The sequence below is a fragment of the Oncorhynchus clarkii genome, chromosome 21 (assembly GCF_045791955.1).
Source record: "Oncorhynchus clarkii lewisi isolate Uvic-CL-2024 chromosome 21, UVic_Ocla_1.0, whole genome shotgun sequence".
Taxonomy (NCBI): Eukaryota; Metazoa; Chordata; class Actinopteri; order Salmoniformes; family Salmonidae; genus Oncorhynchus; species Oncorhynchus clarkii.
In genome coordinates, this window is record NC_092167.1 from 22,441,417 (window position 1) to 22,462,442 (window position 21,026).

Sequence of the window (21,026 nt, forward strand, 5' to 3'; positions counted from 1 at the left end):
ACTCCCCCTCCTTCTCCTCCCCGCCCCGCTTTGATAGATGTGACTTTGATGATGAAAGAAGGGGGACAGCAGTAGGGAGATGTGAATGTCCATGTAACAGCATTTTAAAGGTACACCGCCAAACCATACTAGCTAGCATAACGCGCCAGCATCCCAGGCAGCCTACCAACATGTTTTTGGAAGCCGGGGCGATCACAATTTTGAGAAATGTGTTTATTTAGAAAAATGACAGAAACATGGCGTCCGAGAAAGTGCTCTACATGTGTAATGCATCGCCTGACATGTCAGAACTCCGGCACAGACATTCAGGGGCCAGACTAGAAGAGGGATGAGAAAGAGAATGGAAATCCAAGGGTGCGTCCAAAATGGCACCCTATTCCCTATATAGTGCACTACGTTTGACAGGAATGCTACCTGGTCAAAAGTAGTGCGCTATTTTTGGGGAGGAATAGTGTGCCATTTGGGACGCAGGGTGTTGTGTGGTTGATTTGTGCTGAACTTCAAGCCTCCTTTAATTCTTGGGGGATGACAGCAGCAAGGTGGAACATTAAAACCGAGGCTGTAACGAAGATGGAGGTGTTTGCCTTCCAGAAAAAGATTAGAGAAAGAAGAAAAGAAGGGAGAAAATTAAAAAGTTGTGTGTTCAAAGTTCTCGATCCAGCAGTACTAGAGAGACAGATGGGTCCAGCATGGCGTCGAGACATTTACGTTGATGTTGTCGTGTGTACGCTCACCGCACATGCATGTCCTATGACTAATTTCCTTACTTCTCTAACACGATCAAACCTTTATGTAAATTTTTAGAATTTAATCTGATATTGCTCTTTGATTGACTGGTGGGCATGGGATGGGGCTTTTCTCGGTTGGTTTGAAACCGTCATGTGACCTTGTTAAAGAAAGTCAAATATATAAAACATAGAAGTAAGTCTACATTATTCACTGTTTTACATGGATGTGTCATCTGTATTGTGTCTGTTCCTATTTAGGTATGTCTTAGATGGAGAGATGGCTAGATTGACTTTATCGTCCTTGAGAGGGACTTTGACTTTCACATTAAAACAAGCAAGCTTACTTATTCCTCTCAGTTTACAAATATTAACAAGATAGCTTGCGTATACTGATTCTAGAAGTAGCTTCAATTTTCTTCTATATACTGTGCTCTATACATAGTGTGTGTGCTGACCTGTGTATTCCTCCGTCTGTCCGTCAGATCTTTGAGCGTATCCTGTTCATCTGGGCGATCCGCCACCCGGCCAGCGGCTACGTGCAGGGCATCAACGACCTCGTCACGCCTTTCTTCGTCGTCTATGTCTTTGAGTACATCAGTGAGTCCCTCTTCCTCCGTCTTCGTCCTCGCTCTTTGTCCTCCCGTTTCTTCCTCTGTCCTCTTCCTCCCTATTCTTCCTCCCCCCTCTCTTCCCTTACTCAAGGGAATAGCCAAAGCCAAAGACTAGATAGTATGCGTTTGTACTTTGGTGAGTCCCTCTCTTCTAGCCGCTTCTCTCATTTAAGGGAATTGTCCTCTTTTTTTGCTTCAATCACTGGAGTAGATAGCCAAATACTAGATAGTAGCGTCCACTTCCCTCACTCGAGAGAATACCAAGCCATGAAGAGATCCTAGTTTAAATGTTTTAATAGGCTCTCCTCACAATAGAGCTTGCCTGGGTCCCTGCTGTATGAGTTTATGTGGTGTAAATTATTTGTGTTATGAATGTTTCATTAAATCGATGACTATGTTCTCTTGTGCTGTGTAGACTGAACTGAGCCGCAAACATTGATTTGCAGAGAGTAAAGCATCTCAAATGACGTTTGTGTGTGTGGGGGGGATTGTGTGTGTGTATGCACGTGCTTTCACTCTAGTGTGTTTGTGCTTGAATAAATGGCTCCTCTGCCACTCCAGGGGTTGCTCTAAAGGCATGGTGAGAAGTTGGGTTGTGAACCCGGGGGATTGCAGCTGTTTTGTATGCTGAAGCGTGAAACAGAAAATAGTTATTTCTGTTGCTTTTGACTCCCCTCTCTTTCCTTGTCTCTGACTCAGACCCTGTCTCTCTGTCGGTCTGTCAGATCCCCAAAGTCTCCTGGCCTGCTTCGCTTTGTTTATATGCATCTTCATGTGCTGCTACTGATGAGCCTTGGAAGCTTACAAAGCCAACAAACCTTCAAACGTGCTCCGCCTGACACGTAACACGATGGTTTGATGTGCTGTCTGTTGCTTTTCGCTCGTGTTTTTTTTGAGAGGTTAAGAGAAAGAGAGCGAGAGGGATAGAGCGATTTTTGGGCGTTCATGCCGGGGAATGAGCAGGCTAATTACCCTTCTGTCTGAGGCTTTCTCTCATATGCGCTCGCTCGCTCGCTCACTCATTCAAACACACACTCTATCTTGTATACGCACACACAAACTCAGTTCAACTTTTGATGGTGCTGCGTCACAGCTAGCTGGCAGCCATTTGTTATTTCCCAGTATTCTACAGAGCCTAATGAGGGCTGACATTGGAGTGATTGAAAATGCACGTTAAATAAAGTTTGATTTTATCCCTTTCATTCATTTGTCAGACCGCGTGAACATCGCAGTCTGACTGAAATTAATGAAAGGGATCAAATCTCAACTTTATTTAACGTGCTCCCTCTCTCTATCACTTTGGGAAGAAAAGAAAGAACTCTCCATCACTAGAGAGAGAAGAAAGAAGTCAGAGGGTTGGAGATTTCAGAGTAATTGAAAGCTGTTAGTGTAGGACATCTCTCTCTGAGTCAGATTCTCGCTGTCTGTGTGTGTGTTTGTGTGTTGTTGTACTTGGCTTTAGTCTCCTGATCTTGTCAGAAAGCTCCACTGACTAGCAGGCCCTGTCTCTCTTTAAAGGAAGTAGATGGGTTTGTACACTCCTAATCACTTTTTCTTCAGTAGCATTTTACAAGGTGTTAGTACAAACTCTTGGGGGACATTACTGTTGAAGATATTGCTGCTTTCTGTTTTAGCTGATTCTCTCTTATTAAAGGAGGAGGGTGAAAGGAGGTGTGCTAGTGTGTGTTTGGATCTGTTTGTGTGTGTGTGTTGTTTTTCAGCAGAGTTTGCAGTAGTTGCAGCCATATCGTGATTCGTACTCACTGGATTGTGCTGGTTGAATCCCTGTGTGTTAAATATGCATTTAAAAAAATATATATATATATCTTTTTTTACATTTATTTAACTAGGCAAGTCAGTTAAGAACAAATTCTTATTTTCAATGTCGGCCTAGGAACAGTGGGTTAATTGCCTTGTTCAGAGGCAGAACAACATATTTTTACCTTGTCAGCTCGGGGATTCAATCTTGCAACCTTTCGGTTACCAGTCCAACGCTCTAACCCCTAGCCTACCTGCCGTCCCATGATGACAGGGATGTAATAGAAAGGCCAGTAAGTCATGCTGTGTTGTGCCTGCTGCTGTCAGGTACCATGCATTATAGTGCTTGCCAGCTTGTAGTCCTAAAACCCGGAAATGAGTTACCTCATTCAGCTGCTCCTTCTGGGAAAATGTATGCGGAAAGATTCAGGTTTTTGGGATGAATGCAGAACATAAGGGCTTAAGTTCACACAGGCTTAGTAGATCTACGTTTTGTTCTATGAGATATCAGTCAGTTAGCATGACCTTTATGAATTATGAAGCCTTTATGTGCTTTATGTACTTTTTTAAATTACATAAATGCTTCAACATTCACAAAAGGTGATTTTAGCTGAAGAAGATTCTCATAGAACAAAATCTCCTAAGCCTGTGTTTGGCAGACCTTCTGCGTTTATCCAAAAACTCATAGGCTTTGCCCAAAAAGACACCATTGCTATTGCTCTCTATAGAAGAACAAACCTTTTTTCCCCCTCTGCTACACACACACTCACGCACACTTATGCACATACACTTTTGAGAGATGTGTGTGTATGTTTGTTTGTGGTAGTCAGTAGGCCTACACAATGTAGCTGTAGCATGTTGGCTATAGGCTTTTGAAGTGTACTGTAATACACTGCTTAACCTGTCACCCTGCTTGACCACTGGGGGCAATATTGACTCTGTTTAATCTACCTTCAGAAAGTATTCATAGTTATAAAATTGTACATCATACACTACAGGTGGGGAACTATGGTGAAGTAATTCTGCTTTGAAAGTTTATAAACTTTTGATAACCCCACTTTTGAGAAAATGGCTATTGAATGTTTTGGTACACCTACTGGAGAGCTCTTCTTTGTCTACACCCATTCAGTATCGTTCACACTCTCTTAAGCTTTAGCCCCACTTACCTATTTAAGGATTCACATGTGAGGCCATGTGCTAAACAGAGTAAGGTAGTGTAGGAAACAACCAAAGATTTCAAGAGTGAAAGTAATAGCAAAAATACACTTTATCTAGTCCAATAGATGACTGTAATCACCCCCAACTAGGTTCAATGTTAGCTAGCTAGTTTTGTATTCTGTACAGGCTTTCTTTTCACTCTGTCAATTAGGTTAGTATTGTGGAGTAACTACAATGTTGTTGATTCATCCTCAGTTTTCTCCTATCACAGCCATTCAATTCTGTAGTTGTTTTAAAGTCACCATTGACCTCATGGTGAAATCCCTGTGTGGTTTCCTTACTCTCCGCAACTGAGTTAGGAAGGACACCTGTGTTTTGTAGTGGGGTACAGAAATGGGGTACTCATTTAAAAATCATGTTAAACACTATTATTGCAAACAGAGTAATTATTATGTTTTGTGCTGCTGCTATGTTGTGCTGCTGCCATGTTGTGTTGCTACCATGTTGTCTTGTTGTGTTGCTACGATGCTGTGTTGTCATGTGTTGCTGCCATGCTATGTTGTTGTCTTAGGTCTCTCTTTATGTAGTGTTGTGGTGTCCTGATGTGTGTTTTGTCCAATATATATATATATATATATATATATATATATATATATATATATATATATATATATATATATATATATATATATATATATATATTTTGCCCCGGTCCCCGCAGGAGGCCTTTTGCCTTTTGGTAGGCCATCATTGTAAATAATGATTTGTTCTTAATTGAATTGCCTAGTTAACTAAAGGTTAAATAAAATACATTGTTACTTGTTAAGCACATGTTTACCCCTGAACTTATTTAGGATTGCCAAAACAAAGGGGTTGAATACTTATTGACTTCAGACATTTCAGCTTTTGAAGGATTTGTAAAAAATATTGAAAAACATGATTCCACTTTGACATTATGGGGTATGACAAAATAATTTAATTCAAGCTGTAACACAACAAAATGTGGAAAAAGTCAAGGGGTGTCAGTACTTTCTGAAGGCACTGTAACACCAGAGAGAAGTGTTAAAGATGTGAGGAAGTTGAGTGACATGCTGTGTCAAATGTGAATCACAGTTTCCTCTGTCAGGGAAATTATTAAGATGGCCACCTGCACTAGGTGTTTTTCTCTCTCATCAACACCATCTAAATACGTCTATCAGACAGGATCAAGGCTGCCGTTCCATCTCTGTCTTCTCGCCTTGCCTTCGCTCTGTAACAACGCTAAGCTATCGCTTTTTTTGTGTCTCTATTTTTGTTCCTTTGTTGCTGCTAGTTTTCAAACAAACGTCTATCTTCCTTCCTTTGATGATGCAAGAACTAAGACGTTGTGTTTCATGCAGAAACCAGTGGGTTGCTCAAGGGGGGTGGGGGGCGGGGGTTCATGCAAGAACAATGGGATGCAACTGCAGACACTAATGCTTTGGCTGCTTCCAAATCCCACACACCAAGCCCCACCCCCTGTCACTCAACCAGGCAGTTCCTCATACTCAAGATTCACTCTGCATTGAACAACAGCATGCAGTTAAAATATTTTTCTGACAAGAACGACACTGCTTTCCTCTTTGCATCTTAATAAAAATCCACCTTTTCTATATTATACTATTTGTTCAACAGTGATAGCTGGAATCAACATAATGCATAGGCTATGAAAGTATCTACCTGTCCCTGTTTTGCCCGTTGTCTGCTGACTCTCTCCCTCTCCCCATTGTGCGCACGGAGTAGGGAAAGATGGGTTCTGAGAAGCACAAGCATATTACCGTTGCTCAAAATGCTTTCGAGAGAAAAATACAGTTTTTAAAGCAACTTCTGTCTAGTTACAGAGAGGATAGTCATATAATGTAGTTCTCAACATTGAGTTCATGGCACCACTTTGTCACTGGTGTAGGCTGTAGTTAGTATGGTTTTGGTGCGCCTGCGGAGCGGAGTATGCCATTTGCAGTGAATAGGCCTACAATTAAGTAGCTTATAGGCCTAGGTCTGGAACGTTTTTGTAGGAACACTAGCCTACATTTACTGATAGATGAATCAATTAGCCTACATGGAAATATAGCTACAATATCATATTTAGAGTTAGCTAGATAAGTGTGCTGAGTTCCCACTTCTTCAGGTGGTTACAAATATCCCCTATAGGCCAATATGCTCTCAAAAGTATAGGTTTGTTTTGCGGTAGTCAGTAGGCCTACATAATGTAGCTCTAGCATGTTGGCTATAGGATTTTGTAGTGTACTGTAACACACTGCTTAACCTGCCTTACCACTAGGGGCAGTATTGACTCTGTTTAATCTACCTTCACAAAGTATTCATACCCCTTGACTTATTCCACATTTGTGACTAATTGGCTTGTTTCGGTCCTATGTAGCAAAATTTGAAGTTTTATTTTATTTTTTACATTGGATAAAAGTAGAGACTCGGAGCTATAAAGTTGTAGATCATACACTACAGTTGAGGAACAATGGGATGGTAATTCTGCTTTGAAATTTGATTAACCTCTTGCACTTAGCCATCCCGGATCCGAGATCGTGAATACAGCCTCAAGCTCATTTTTTTTTAAATTTTTTTATTTCACCTTTATTTAACCAGGTAGGCTAGTTGAGAACAAGTTCTCATTTGCAACTGCGACCTGGCCAAGATAAGGCATAGCAGTGTGAACAGACAACACAGAGTTACACATGGAGTAAACAATTAACAAGTCAATAACACAGTAGAAAAAAGGGGAGTCTATATATACATTGTGTGCAAAAGGCATGAGAAGGTAGGCAAATAATTACAATTATGCAGATTAACACTGGAGTGATAAATGATCAGATGGTTATGTACAGGTAGAGATATTGGTGTGCAAAAGAGCAGAAAAATAAATAAATAAAAACAGTATGGGGATGAGGTAGGTGAAAATGGGTGGGCTATTTACCAATAGACTATGTACAGCTGCAGCGATCGGTTAGCTGCTCAGATAGCAGATGTTTGAAGTTGGTGAGGGAGATAAAAGTCTCCAACTTCAGCGATTTTTGCAATTCGTTCCAATCACAGGCAGCAGAGAACTGGAACGAGAGGCGGCCAAATGAGGTGTTGGCTTTAGGGATGATCAGTGAGATACACCTGCTGGAGCGCGTGCTACGGATGGGTGTTGCCATCGTAACCAGTGAACTGAGATAAGGCGGAGCTTTACCTAGCATGGACTTGCAGATGACCTGGAGCCAGTGGGTCTGGCGACGAATATGTAGCGAGGGCCAGCCGACTAGAGCATACAAGTCGCAGTGGTGGGTGGTATAAGGTGCTTTAGTGACAAAACGGATGGCACTGTGATAAACTGCATCCAGTTTGCTGAGTAGAGTGTTGGAAGCAATTTTGTAGATGACATCGCCGAAGTCGAGGATCGGTAGGATAGTCAGTTTTACTAGGGTAAGTTTGGCGGCGTGAGTGAAGGAGGCTTTGTTGCGGAATAGAAAGCCGACTCTTGATTTGATTTTCGATTGGAGATGTTTGATATGGGTCTGGAAGGAGAGTTTAGAGTCTAGCCAGACACCTAGGTACTTATAGATGTCCACATATTCAAGGTCGGAACCATCCAGGGTGGTGATGCTGGTCAGGCGTGCGGGTGCAGGCAGCGAACGGTTGAAAAGCATGCATTTGGTTTTACTAGCGTTTAAGAGCAGTTGGAGGCCACGGAAGGAGTGCTGTATGGCATTGAAGCTCGTTTGGAGGTTAGATAGCACAGTGTCCAAGGACGGGCCGGAAGTATATAGAACGCAACGTTAACTATTCATGAAAATCGCAAATGAAATGAAATAAATATGCTAGCTCTCAAGCTTAGCCTTTTGTTAACAACACTGTCATCTCAGATTTTCAAAATATGCTTCTCAACCATAGGAAAACAATCATTTGTGTAACAGTAGCTAGCTAGAGTAGCATTTAGCATTAGCGTTAGCGTTAGCATTCAGCAGGCAACATTTTCATAAAAACCAGAAAAGCATTCAAATAAAATCATTTACCTTTGAAGAACTTCAGATGTTTTCAATGAGGAGACTCTGTTAGATAGCAAATGTTCAGTTTTTCCTGAAAGATTATTTGTTTAGGAGAAATCGCAAACGTTGTTTAGAACCAATCCTCAAGGTGTTTTTCACATATCTCTTCATTGATATATCGTTCGTGGAAGTGTGCTTTCTCTCCTGAATCCCAGGAGAAAATGCCCGCACCTGAAGATTACGCACCAATTTAGACAAAAGACACCGGGCGGACCCCTGGAAAATGTAGTCTCTTATGGCCAATCTTCCAATGATATGCCTACAAATACGTCACAATGCTGCAGACATCTTGAAGAAACGACAGAAAGGCCAGGCTCGTTCGTGGTGCATTCACAGCCATATAAGGAGACAATGGAAAACAGAGCTTCAGAAATTCTGCTCATTTCCTGTTTGAAGTTTCATCTTGGTTTCGCCTGTAGCATGAGTTCTGTGGCACTCACAGATAATATCTTTGCAGTTTTGGAAACGTCAGACTGTTTCTTTCCAAAGCTGTCAATTATATGCATAGTCGAGCATCTTTTCGTGACAAAATATTGCACTTAAAACGGGCACGTTTTTTTTATCCAATAATGAAATAGCTCCCCCATAGACTCAACAGGTTAACTTTTGATATCCCCACTTTTGAGAAAATGTCCCTTGAATATTTTGGTACACCTACTGGAGAGCTCTTCTTTGTCTACACCCATTCAGCATCGTTCACAACCTCTCAACCTCTCTGGGATATGTGGGACGCTAGCGTCCCACCTGGCCAAAAGCCAGGGAAAATGCAGAGTGCCAAAGTCAAATAAATTACTATAAAAATCGAACTTTCATTAACTTCTTGGATATAGGGGGCGCTATTTTAATTTTTGGATGAAAAACGTTCCCGTTTTAAACAAGATATTTTGTCACGAAAAGATGCTCGACTATGCATATAATTGACAGCTTTGGAAAGAAAACACTCTGACGTTTCCAAAACTGCAAGATATTGTCTGTGAGTGCCACAGAACTGATGCTACAGGCGAAACCAAGATGAAATTTCAAACAGAAAGTGCCCCAGATTTTGAAGGCGCTGTGTTCCAATGACTCCCAATATGGCTGTGAATGGGCCACGAAAGAGCTTACACTTTCTGTCGTTTCCCCAAGGTGTCTGCAGCATTGTGACGTATTTGTAGGCATATCATTGGAAGATTGACCATAAGACACTACATTTACCAGGTGGTCGCTTGGTGTCCTCCGTCACAATTATTGCTTAATCTCCAGCTGTAGTACTTTTCCGTTTGCTACTGAGGAGAAACCCAACTGCCACGAATGATTTATCATCGAATAGATATGTGAAAAACACCTTGAGGATTGATTCTAAACAACGTTTGCCATGTTTCTGTCGATATTATGGAGTTAATTTGGAAAAAGGTTCGGCGTTGTAATGACTGAATTTTCTGGTTTTTTCTTCGCCAAATGTGATGAACAAAACGGAGCGATTTCTCCTACACAAATAATATTTTTGGAAAAAATGAACATTTGCTATCTAACTGAGAGTCTCCTCATTTAAAACATCAGAAGTTCTTCAAAGGTAAATTATTTTATTTGAATGCTTTTCTTGTTTTTGTGAAAATGTTGCCTGCTGAATGCTAGGCTTAATGCTATGCTAGCTATCAATACTCTTACACAAATACTTGTGTAGCTATGGTTGAAAAGCATATTTTGAAAATCTGAGATGACAGTGTTGTTAACAAAAGGCTGAGCTTGTGAGTAAATATATTTCTTTCATTTAATTTGCTATTTTCATGAATAGTTAACGTTGCGTTATGGTAATGAGCTTGAGGCTATGATTACACTCCCGGATACGGGATTGCTCGACGCTAGAGGTTAAATCACACATGCAAGATAGCAAATTAAAGCTACACTTGTTGTGAATCCAGCCAACATGTCAGATTTCAAAAAGGCTTTTTGGCGAAAGCAAACAATGCTATTATCTGAGGATAGCACCTCTGTAAACAAAGAGAGAAAAGCATATTTCAACCCTGCAGGTGCGACACAAAATGCAGAAATAAAAATATAATTCATGCCTTTGACGAGCTTCTTTTGTTGGCACTCCAATATGTCCCATAAACATCACAAATGGTAATTTTGTTCGATTAATTCCGTCTATATATCCAAAATGTCAATTTATTTGGCTCGTTTGATCCAGAACAACACCAGTTCCATCTTGTTACCTGTAAACTTTGCCAAAACATTTCAAACTACTTTTGTAATAGAACTTTAGGTATTTTTTAACGTAAATAATCGATCAAATTGAAGACTGGGTGATCTGTGTTCAATACAGGAGTTAAACAAACTGTAGCTAGCTTTCTGGTCACACGCCTCTATCTAACAGTACATTTCAAGTGACCCTCGTTCAAGATGGCCGTACTTCTTCATTACACAAAGGAAAAACCTCAACAAATTTCTAAAGACTGTTGACATCCAGTGGAAGCGATAGAAACTGCAAGAAGGTCCCTTAGAAATCTAGATTCCCCATTGAAAAGTGTGACCTTAAAAAAATCTGAATGGTTTGTCCTCGGGGTTTCGCCTGCTAAATAAGGTCTGTTATACTCACAGACATGATTCAAACAGTTTTAGAAACTTCTGAGTGTTTTCTATCCAAATCTACTAATAATATGCATATCTTATCTTCTGGGGATGAGTAGCAGGCAGTTGAATTTGGGAATGCATTTCATCCGGACGTGAAAATACTGCCCCGTCACCATGAAGTTAATCTTTAGCCCGACTCATCTATTTAAGGATTCACATATGAAGCCATGTGCTAAACAGAGTAAGGTAGTGTAGTAAAAGTAGTAGCAATGTGTCAATACGTGGCAAATACTCATGAGTTCAGAGGCCTTGCTTTAACAAAGTTAACCATTTTCACTGTAGTGCCCAAAACGTCTTTCAAGCTGTCAGGCATTCCCTTGGCAGCAAGAACCTCTCGGTTGATGCTGCAGTGTACCCAAGTGGCGTCGGGAGCAACTGCTTGCACGCGTGTTACCAGTCCACTATGCCTCCCTGTCATGGCTTTTGCACCATCAGTACAGATACCAACAGGAGCAGCAGCTAAATACGGACCGTTAGTGGAATTCCCGCGAGAGAGTAACGGTTAATGTGATTGGATGTTAATTATTTGACTAGGCTACCTGTATTGTGGTTCGAGATGGTTTAATTTTATCTTTGGCAGTGAAACGAGGCTATTCAGGCGAGGAAGATTTTGTGAAGATAATTTTTTTGAAATATGTTATAAAAAAAATGTGTATCACATTTTTTATTTGGATTGGATGAAGTTCAGGAGGAGAGGACAGATGAGCTCTGGTCTTTTTCTTGTCAGTGTGGAGACTGGAGAGAGAGGATCCGTGCTGTCAGAAGGAAGCTGCACGTGTTTCCTGGAAGATGACCTATGATAGTACTGCTGGGCTTTATACAGGAGCAGTAGTGATGTCAGTACAAAGTCGATGGAAAAGGATAATATAACTTGTGACTGCGTCTGTGTGAGTGAGTGTAGGGGTCCGGTCAGGAGTAATAAAGGGGGCTGCAGCAGGCAGTGTGCCAGTGGGCAGCAGGCAGTGTGCCAGTGGGCAGTAGGCAAGAACACCATGATGGTGTCACGGCCAAGGAGTTATGGCGGAGAGGTGAGGGGAATGAATGTAATAATAAAGGGAGGAATGAGGTGGGCATTCAGTCCTGTCTGTCCAGAGCTCTCAACTACCTCAAGTCCTGCCTGCTGGTCCTGGCATTGAGGGGAAATAGAGGGGCAGTGAGTGACTGAGACGGGCTGAGAGAGGATCAGAGGCAGGGATTGGAAGAGGCTGTGAGAAGGATAGAGAAGGGGGGAAAAGAGTGGAAGTGAGGAGCTCAAGGGAGAAATCCCCTTTATTCGGATCCCCATTAGCTGTTAATTTTTATTTTATTTTTATGTTTCTACTTATACTTGCTACCATGATTAGGGATAATCCTGAATGAGTTGTGAATAATAATGAGTGAGAAAGTTGCAGACACAAATATCCGCTCAATAATGCTAACTTCCACTGTTATTGTAGTTGTCAGAGGTTCGCATGTCTTGGGGGTATGATATTTTATTTACAATAAAAGTTACTACAAAATTACGCTTGGGCGCAAAATAATCTGAAACACAACCAAAAAAACAGAGCAAATGCATCCAACAAATGTGTAGAGTCCCAAGCTTGATGAAGTCATTGCGTGCTATGAATATGGGACCAAATACTTAACTTTATACTACTTTAATTCACATAAGGGAATTTGTCCCAATACCTTTTTTCCCCCTAAAAGGGGTGGACTATATACAAAAAGTGGTGTAAATACCCTCAAATTAAAGCTGACAGTCTGCACTTTAACCTCATAGTCATGGTATCATTTCAAAGTGCTGAAGTAAAGAGCCAAAACAACAAAAATGTGTCACTCTTCCAATACTTTTGGAGCTCACTGTGTCTTAAGTGAACCATCACTTAAATTTTATTGGTCACATACACATATTCAGCAGATGTTATTGAGGGTATAGCGAAATGCTTGTTTGTGTTCCTAGCTCCAACTGTGCACTTCTTAAGAAATTGAAAATGATACATTGTGACAGAGCTGGCAAATACATTACTTATCAGGTTTTTATTCAGAATAATAAACCAGACATATAGCCAAGCTCTGACGGAGTCTACACTGTAAGCCGACGCATAGACATGAAGGTTGGTTTTAATAACAGCAACAGAACAGTGTGAAAGAAGACCAAATAAGCTAAGTGAAGAGAATCTACCTGTTCTGTTAGCAGTGCTATCCTAGCAAGTTGTTAGCATGGCTGGTTGGTTTACAGTCTGAGACCTAGCTGACACTGGGCATCTCTGACAAACTCTAAGCAGTGCTAATGTTTAATTTTTTTATTTTTTTATTGTGTGTGTCACTCTCAGCATCTGACAGAGGGATGGGGATTGTAGGCGGAGCAGTCGGGGAAAAAACATTTTGATTGGGGAATAGAGGAATTCCCCCTCAGCCTAAATTATAAACTATGTGGACGAGAGAGAAATACACATATTGAGCTTGTACAACAGCCCTATTGGACTACTCCAAGCAAGCTAAAGATGATCCCTTCCTACTAAGCAGAGAAGCGACTGAAGTCAACACGCTGTGATTGTGAGTAGTGGGCCTATATTTTGTGTTTACACCATGTGATTAAAACGGGAGACTTTTGATGTCATGAATCGCAGTCAAAATGTCACTCTTCTGTTTTACTTGTCTCTCCATCAGAGTCTTGTAGCTTTAGCCAACTACTTTGTCAGCTACTACCAGGCTGGTTTAGTTTATCCATGTTTAAGTGGTCCGTATCGACTGTGTGAGGATCACGCCTACTGTCTAAAGACACACCACACGGATCCCCCGCTCAATCCACAGACAGCGCAGACACAGACCACTGACCCTCTGCTCAATGAACAGACAGCACGACAGAGAATCACGCCTACTGTCTGTCAGTTTGGTCTGGCTGTGGGTTGAGCGGAGGGCCAGAGGGGTGTGTGTGTGTGTGTGTGTGTCTGTGTGTGTGTCTGTGTCTGTGTGTGTGTGTGTGTGTGTGTGTCTGTGTGTGTGTGTGTGTGTGTGTGTGTGTGTCTGTCTGTCTGTCTGTCTGTCTGTCTCTGTCTCTGTCTCTGTCTCTGTCTCTGTCTCTCTGTCTCTCTGTCTCTCTGTCTCTCTGTCTCTCTGTCTCTCTGTCTCTCTGTCTCTCTGTCTCTCTGTCTCTCTGTCTGTCTGTCTGTCTGTCTCTCTGTCTCTCTGTCTAACACTGGGTCAGTTGGGGGTAGTCTATCTGGTGTCTGTCTGTCTGTCTGTCTAACACTGGGTCAGTTGGGGGTAGTCTATCTGGTGTCTGTCTGTCTAACACTGGGTCAGTTGGGGGTAGTCTATCTGGTGTCTGTCTAACAAACACTGGGTCAGTTGGGGGTAGTCTATCTGGTGTCTGTCTAACAAACACTGGGTCAGTTGGGGGTAGTCTATCTGGTGTCTGTCTAACAAACACTGGGTCAGTTGGGGGTAGTCTATCTGGTGTCTGTCTAACAAACACTGGGTCAGTTGGGGGTAGTCTATCTGGTGTCTGTCTAACAAACACTGGGCCAGTTGGGGGTAGTCTATCTGGTGTCTGTCTAACAAACACTGGGTCAGTTGGGGGTAGTCTATCTGGTGTCTGTCTAACAAACACTGGGTCAGTTGGGGGTAGTCTATCTGGTGTCTGTCTAACAAACACTGGGTCAGTTGGGGGTGGTCTATCTGGTGTCTGTCTAACAAACACTGGGTCAGTTGGGGGTAGTCTATCTGGTGTCTGTCTAACACTGGGTCAGTTGGGGGTAGTCTATCTGGTGTCTGTGGATTGAGCGGAGGTTCAGCTGGCTGTCTGTCATTTGGTCTGTGGATTGAGTTTAGTGTCAGTGGGGTGTGTTGGTTCTCTGTCGTGCTGTCTGTTGATTGAGCGGGGGATCAGTGTGGTGTGTCTTGTTGCTGAGTATTTAATGAGTATCGGTTTGTTCGCAGTCTCCCATCGCCAGGCGCTGATTTTAACGCTTAGCTGATTAACGTTCTTTATTTGCTCTAACGAGTCATTAAGTAATTGCCTCTGCACGGCCACTGGCATTCACTGGAGGTTTCCCTCCCTCTTTCCTCCTCTGCTCTCTCTTATCCCCCTCTTCTATCGTTCTCTGATGGAGTTCCCCATTGACCCAAGTTTGTGTCTAGTAGACTGATGTGGGAGGCAGGGAACAGTGCACACACATAGTACTTATTGGCAGTAGTAAAGAAATGTGCATCTGAAGTAGGCCTAGCAATTAGAAAGAAAGACTCTTAACTTTAGTTTTGTTTTTGCCTCTTGCTCTGTTATTTTAAATAGGGTTATTTAGAATCTGTTTTGGCTTGAGCCACTTTTTTTTCAACTTGGGCTTTTCATCGATATTTATTTATTACACACTCCTCATATTTCTAGTTTATTTAAATTTTAAATCATTGTTGTGAAATATAATATACACTATCATACTAATAAGTACAGTACTTGGAATAGTTCGTATCACGTCTTGAAATATTTTCTTCTTGAAGATGATGGAGAAGCTGACTCATTATTCCAATGGCCAGGAACTGAAACACTAGATCTATTTTGAGACTTTCTCCACACATTTTCTCATCATTCCTGATTCCATAAAATGCACTGGAGCCGAGAATGGTTCTGAAAAAACACCTTGTCAAGATGTAATACATTTCCATGAATAATAATCACGGTTATTGAATATTTTGGTATTACGTTAATTCCTCTACTATAAAAAGGCATAAATTGGATTTCTCGCCATGAAAAATTGCTCCTTTATCATTTTGTCACCCCGCTAAAATGCACTTGACATGATGCAATTGAGTGTCATCTTTTTTTAAGATACACATTTGTTGTTGAATAATCTTCCACTCTTCTGATAGTAATTCAGCTTGTAGCTACTCCACATAAAATCAGCAAAAAAAGAAACGTCATCTCACTGTCAACTGCCTTTATTTTCAGCAAACTTAACATGTGTAAATATTTGTATGAACATAAGATTCAACAACTCTGACATAAACTGAACAACTGAGACATAAACTGAATAACTTCCAGTGATGTGACTAACAGAAGTGGAATAATGTGACCCTGAACAAAGGGGGGGTCAAAGTGTCAAAAGGAACAGTCAGTGTCTGGTGTGGCCACACACTGCAGTACTTAATGCAGCTGATCTCCTCCTCATTGACTGCACAAGATTTGCCAGTTCTTCCAGTGAGATGTTACCCCACTCTTCCACCAAGGCACCTGCAAGTTCCCGGGCATTTCTGGGGGGAATGGCCCTAGCCCTCACCCTCCAATCCAACAGGTCCCAGATGTGCTCAATGGGATTGAGATCCAGGCTCTTCGCTGGCCATGGCAGAACACTGACATTCCTGTCGTGCAGGATATCACACACAGAACGAACAGTAGTATGGCTGGTGGCATTGTCATGCTGGAGGGTCATATCAGGATGAGCCTGCAGGAAGGGTACCACATGAGGGAGGAGGATGTCTTCCCTGTAACGCACAGTGTTGAGATTGCCTGCAATGACAACAAGCTCAGTCCGTTGATGCTGTGACACACCGCCCCAGACCATGACGGACCCTCCACATCGATCCCGCTCCAGAGTTCAAGACAAAATTGCGACTTTTTGCCAGTCTGGTCCAACAACGGTGGGTTTGTGCCCATAGGTGACGTTGTTGCCGGTGATGTCTGGTGAGGGCCTGCCTTACAACAGGCCTACAAGCCCTCAGTCCAGCCTCTCTCAACCTTTTGCAGACAGTCTGGAGGGATTGCACGTTCCTGGTGTATTTCGGGCAGTTGTTGTTGCCTTCCTGTATCTGTCCTACAGGTGTTATGTTCGGATGTACCGATCCTGTGTAGGTGTTACACGTGGTCTGCCACTGTGAGGACGATCAGCTGTCCGTCCTGTCTCCCTGTAGCGCTGTCTTAGGCGTCTCACAGTACAGACATTGCAATTTATTGCCCTGGCCACATCTGCAGTCCTCATGCCTCCTTGCAGCACGCCTAAGGCACGTTCACGCAGTTTTCTGTGACCTTAATTGCCTACCGTCTGTAAGCTGTTAGTGTCTTAACGACTGTTCCACAGGTGCATGTTCATTAATTTTTATGGTTCATTGAACAAACATGGGAAACAGTGTTTAAACCTTTTACAATGAAGATCTGTGAAGTTATTTGGATTTTTACAAATTGTCTTTGAAAGACAGTGTCCTGGCTGAGTTTATTTATCAATTAACATCTCACTCAGCCTTGTATACCAACACTACGTCCCAAATGGTGCCCTATTCCCTATATAGTGCACTACTTTTGACTGCGTCTCATAGTGCACTACTTTTGACCAGAGCCCTATGTAGGGAGTAGGGTGCCATATGGGGCGTAGAGCATAATATCTCACATTCTTACATTTTTATATACAGTGCCTTGCGAAAGTATTCGGCCCCCTTGAACTTTGCGACCTTTTGCCACATTTCAGGCTTCAAACATAAAGATATAAAACTGTATTTTTTTGTGAAGAATCAACAACAAGTGGGACACAATCATGAAGTGGAACGACATTTATTGGATATTTCAAACTTTTTTAACAAATCAAAAACGGAAAAATTGGGCGTGCAAAATTATTCAGCCCCTTTACTTTCAGTGCAGCAAACTCTCTCCAGAAGTTCAGTGAGGATCTCTGAATGATCCAATGTTGACCTAAATGACTAATGATGATCAATACAATCCACCTGTGTGTAATCAAGTCTCCGTATAAATGCACCTGCACTGTGATAGTCTCAGAGGTCCGTTAAAAGCGCAGAGAGCATCATGAAGAACAAGGAACACACCAGGCAGGTCCGAGATACTGTTGTGAAGAAGTTTAAAGCTGGATTTGGATACAAAAAGATTTCCCAAGCTTTAAACATCCCAAGGAGCACTGTGCAAGCGATAATATTGAAATGGAAGGAGTATCAGACCACTGCAAATCTACCAAGACCTGGCCGTCCCTCTAAACTTTCAGCTCATACAAGGAGAAGACTGATCAGAGATGCAGCCAAGAGGCCCATGATCACTCTGGATGAACTGCAGAGATCTACAGCTGAGGTGGGAGACTCTGTCCATAGGACAACAATCAGTCGTATATTGCACAAATCTGGCCTTTATGGAAGAATGGCAAGAAGAAAGCCATTTCTTAAAGATATCCATAAAAAGTGTTGTTTAAAGTTTGCCACAAGCCACCTGGGAGACACACCAAACATGTGGAAGAAGGTGCTCTGGTCAGATGAAACCAAAATTGAACCTTTTGGCAACAATGCAAAACGTTATGTTTGGCGTAAAAGCAACACAGCTGAACACACCATCCCCACTGTCAAACATGGTAGTGGCAGCATCATGGTTTGGGCCTGCTTTTCTTCAGCAGGGACAGGGAAGATGGTTAAAATTGATGGGAAGATGGATGGAGCCAGATACAGGACCATTCTGGAAGAAAACCTGATGGAGTCTGCAAAAGACCTGAGACTGGGACGGAGATTTGTCTTCCAACAAGACAATGATCCAAAACATAAAGCAACATCTACAATGGAATGGTTCAAAAATAAACATATCCAGGTGTTAGAATGGCCAAGTCAAAGTCCAGACCTGAATCCAATCGAGAATCTGTGGAAAGAACTGAAAACTGCTGTTCACAAATGCTCTCCATCCAACCTCACTGAGCTCGAGCTGTTTTGCAAGGAGGAATGGGAAAAAATTTCAGTCTCTCGATGTGCAAAACTGATAGAGACATACCCCAAGCGACTTACAGCTGTAATCGCAGCAAAAGGTGGCGCTACAAAGTATTAACTTAAGGGGGCTGAATAGTTTTGCACGCCCAATTTGTCAGTTTTTGATTTGTTAAAAAAAGTTTGAAATATCCAATAAATGTCGTTCCACTTCATGATTGTGTCCCACTTGTTGTTGATTCTTCACAAAAAAAATACAGTTTTATATCTTTATGTTTGAAGCCTGAAATGTGGCAAAAGGTCGCAAAGTTCAAGGGGGCCGAATACTTTCGCAAGGCACTGTATATATTTTTATACCTTGTTTTTCTCCCTAATTTCGTGGTATCCAATTGTCTCATCGCTGCAACTCCTGTACAGACTCGGGAGAGGCGAAGGTCAAGAGCCGTGCGTCCTCTGAAACACAACCCAACCAAGCTGCACTGCTTCTTGACACAATGCCCACTTAACCCGGAACCAGCCGCACCAATCTGTCAGAGGCAACACCGTGCACTTGGTGACCGTGTCAGCGTGCACTACGCCCGGCCAGGAGGTGCTTGTGCGTGATGGGACAAGGACATCCCTGCCGGCCAAACCCTCCCCTAACCCGGATGACACTGGGCCAATTGTGCGCCCCGGTCACGTCCGGCTGCAACAGAGCTTGGACTCAAACCCAGAATCTCTAGTGGCACAGCTAGCACAGCGATGCAGTGCCTTAGACCACTGCGCCACTCGGGAGGCCCCCATTAACTATACTTCTAATGATTTCTGTGAGAGTGCAAATTAATTTCTTAATGGATTCTTCCGTATTTCACACTCTAGAAATGATCCCTCTTCTTATCGTCCTCTTTTCTCCGTTAGTGGCAGCTCATCTAGAGTGATGACTCTCTGTTTATCTCTGCCTCAATAACAGGTGAAGTCGGTGGGGATAGTGTTAGTGTTCTGTTATGTTGTGGTAAGTTTCAAGTTTTGTCACGTGCACAAGTACAGTGAAATGTCTTTCTTGTAAGCTCTTTCCCAACAATGCCGTAATCAAGTAAGCGGTAAGATGTTCACATTGTGTGTAGACTATAGTATAGCTATACTATAGCCTTCCCAGACAAACAGTTAGAGCCTAGTTCTCCCCACATTAGAGGTCTTCACGGGACTCGTTCGGAAATGTGCCTGGGGCTTTCCCACCCATACACGTTTTTCATAAATACATTTTTAAAACCTAGAGAATCGTTCCGAATGGACTCGTGGACAACTAGAACCGTTCCATATAGACCTGGTCGGATCCAGACCCAATCCGAGTGAGGGAAGCAGAAGAAAAGTCATTTTTTAAGCTACTTTTTTAACCGGAGCTGATACAGAGCGAAAGGAGGGAGAAAGAGGTGCCTCTCTAGCAGATGGGGGAAGGGCCATACTGTGAGCAAGTGACACGGGGAGCAGGGAGGGAGAGACGAGAGACACCAACCAACCAAGCACACTCGTGCTTTAGTACGCTAATAGCTGTCATACAGCTAGATTATCAGATATGATTACGTAGTACCTGTCTTGACTGCATCAAACTGGGAGAAGCTAGTTAAGATAGCCTGCTAGGCTAATTAAGGCAGCATCCCTCAGTTACAAATGACAACCAGTAAGTTCAGAATATTAAGTAGCAGCCTACCTGTTGGCTTTTGGTCGTTGTAGCCTATCCTTCTCCTTTAACTTATTCCGTCATTTTAATTACATCTTCCATTGATTCGATATCTCAAAAATTATGCAACACACGAGGCTCTATGACTATAGCCTATTTCCGCTTTGATGACTTATGATTGGCCAACAACAACAACAAGCTACACGCGCCATGCTCCTCTCTCGTGAAAAGCAATAGTAGCAGCATAAGTTATAGAATTTCTCTCTCTCTACTGCAGCAGTCGAGGTTGGATCTCTACGGGCCCTTTTGGACAAGTCAGTTACCCAAGACCCGTGACAATCATATCAGCTCCTACCCAGACCTGTGAAAGGATTTAGAACTCTGGATCCAGATCTGTTCGGGTCCCGGATCGGGTATAGGTCGATCCACGAAGACCTGTACCCCACATCTGTCCAATTGATATGTCTATCATCTATGGCTCATGTATTTCTATGTGGCAGTGAGAGCCCTAGATACAGTACTGGACCACTAGCCAAGCAACCAGCAGGCCGCAGAGACAACGGCAACAACATCTCTGTGCATCTTTAATGGCACCCAGTGCCAGGCCATTTCAGATACAGCCATAGAAACCGATCTGAAATGCAGCTCTGCTCTCCTCTGCTCTGCTGCTGTACCATCGCCATGGTTACATGATTGCGGAGCAAGCGTTGGTAGGTGGGTCGTACTGCTGGGTTGGTTGGGTGTAGAGGAGAAGCAGCTGTGTGTGTTGGCTGACTGCGTGGGC

At 42.6% G+C, this 21,026-nt stretch overlaps 1 protein-coding gene across 2 annotated transcripts in view; it reads left to right on the plus strand.

Annotated features, from left to right (window-relative positions):
• The window catches only part of LOC139378765 (TBC1 domain family member 22B-like), a 194,812-nt gene that overhangs the window by 54,240 nt on the left and 119,546 nt on the right, over window positions 1–21,026 (plus strand). For both annotated transcript variants that reach the window (XM_071121251.1, XM_071121252.1), the window contains exon 9: window positions 1,211–1,325. In XM_071121251.1, coding sequence (XP_070977352.1) covers window positions 1,211–1,325 — 115 coding nt within the window. The remainder of the gene's footprint in view (window positions 1–1,210; window positions 1,326–21,026) is intronic.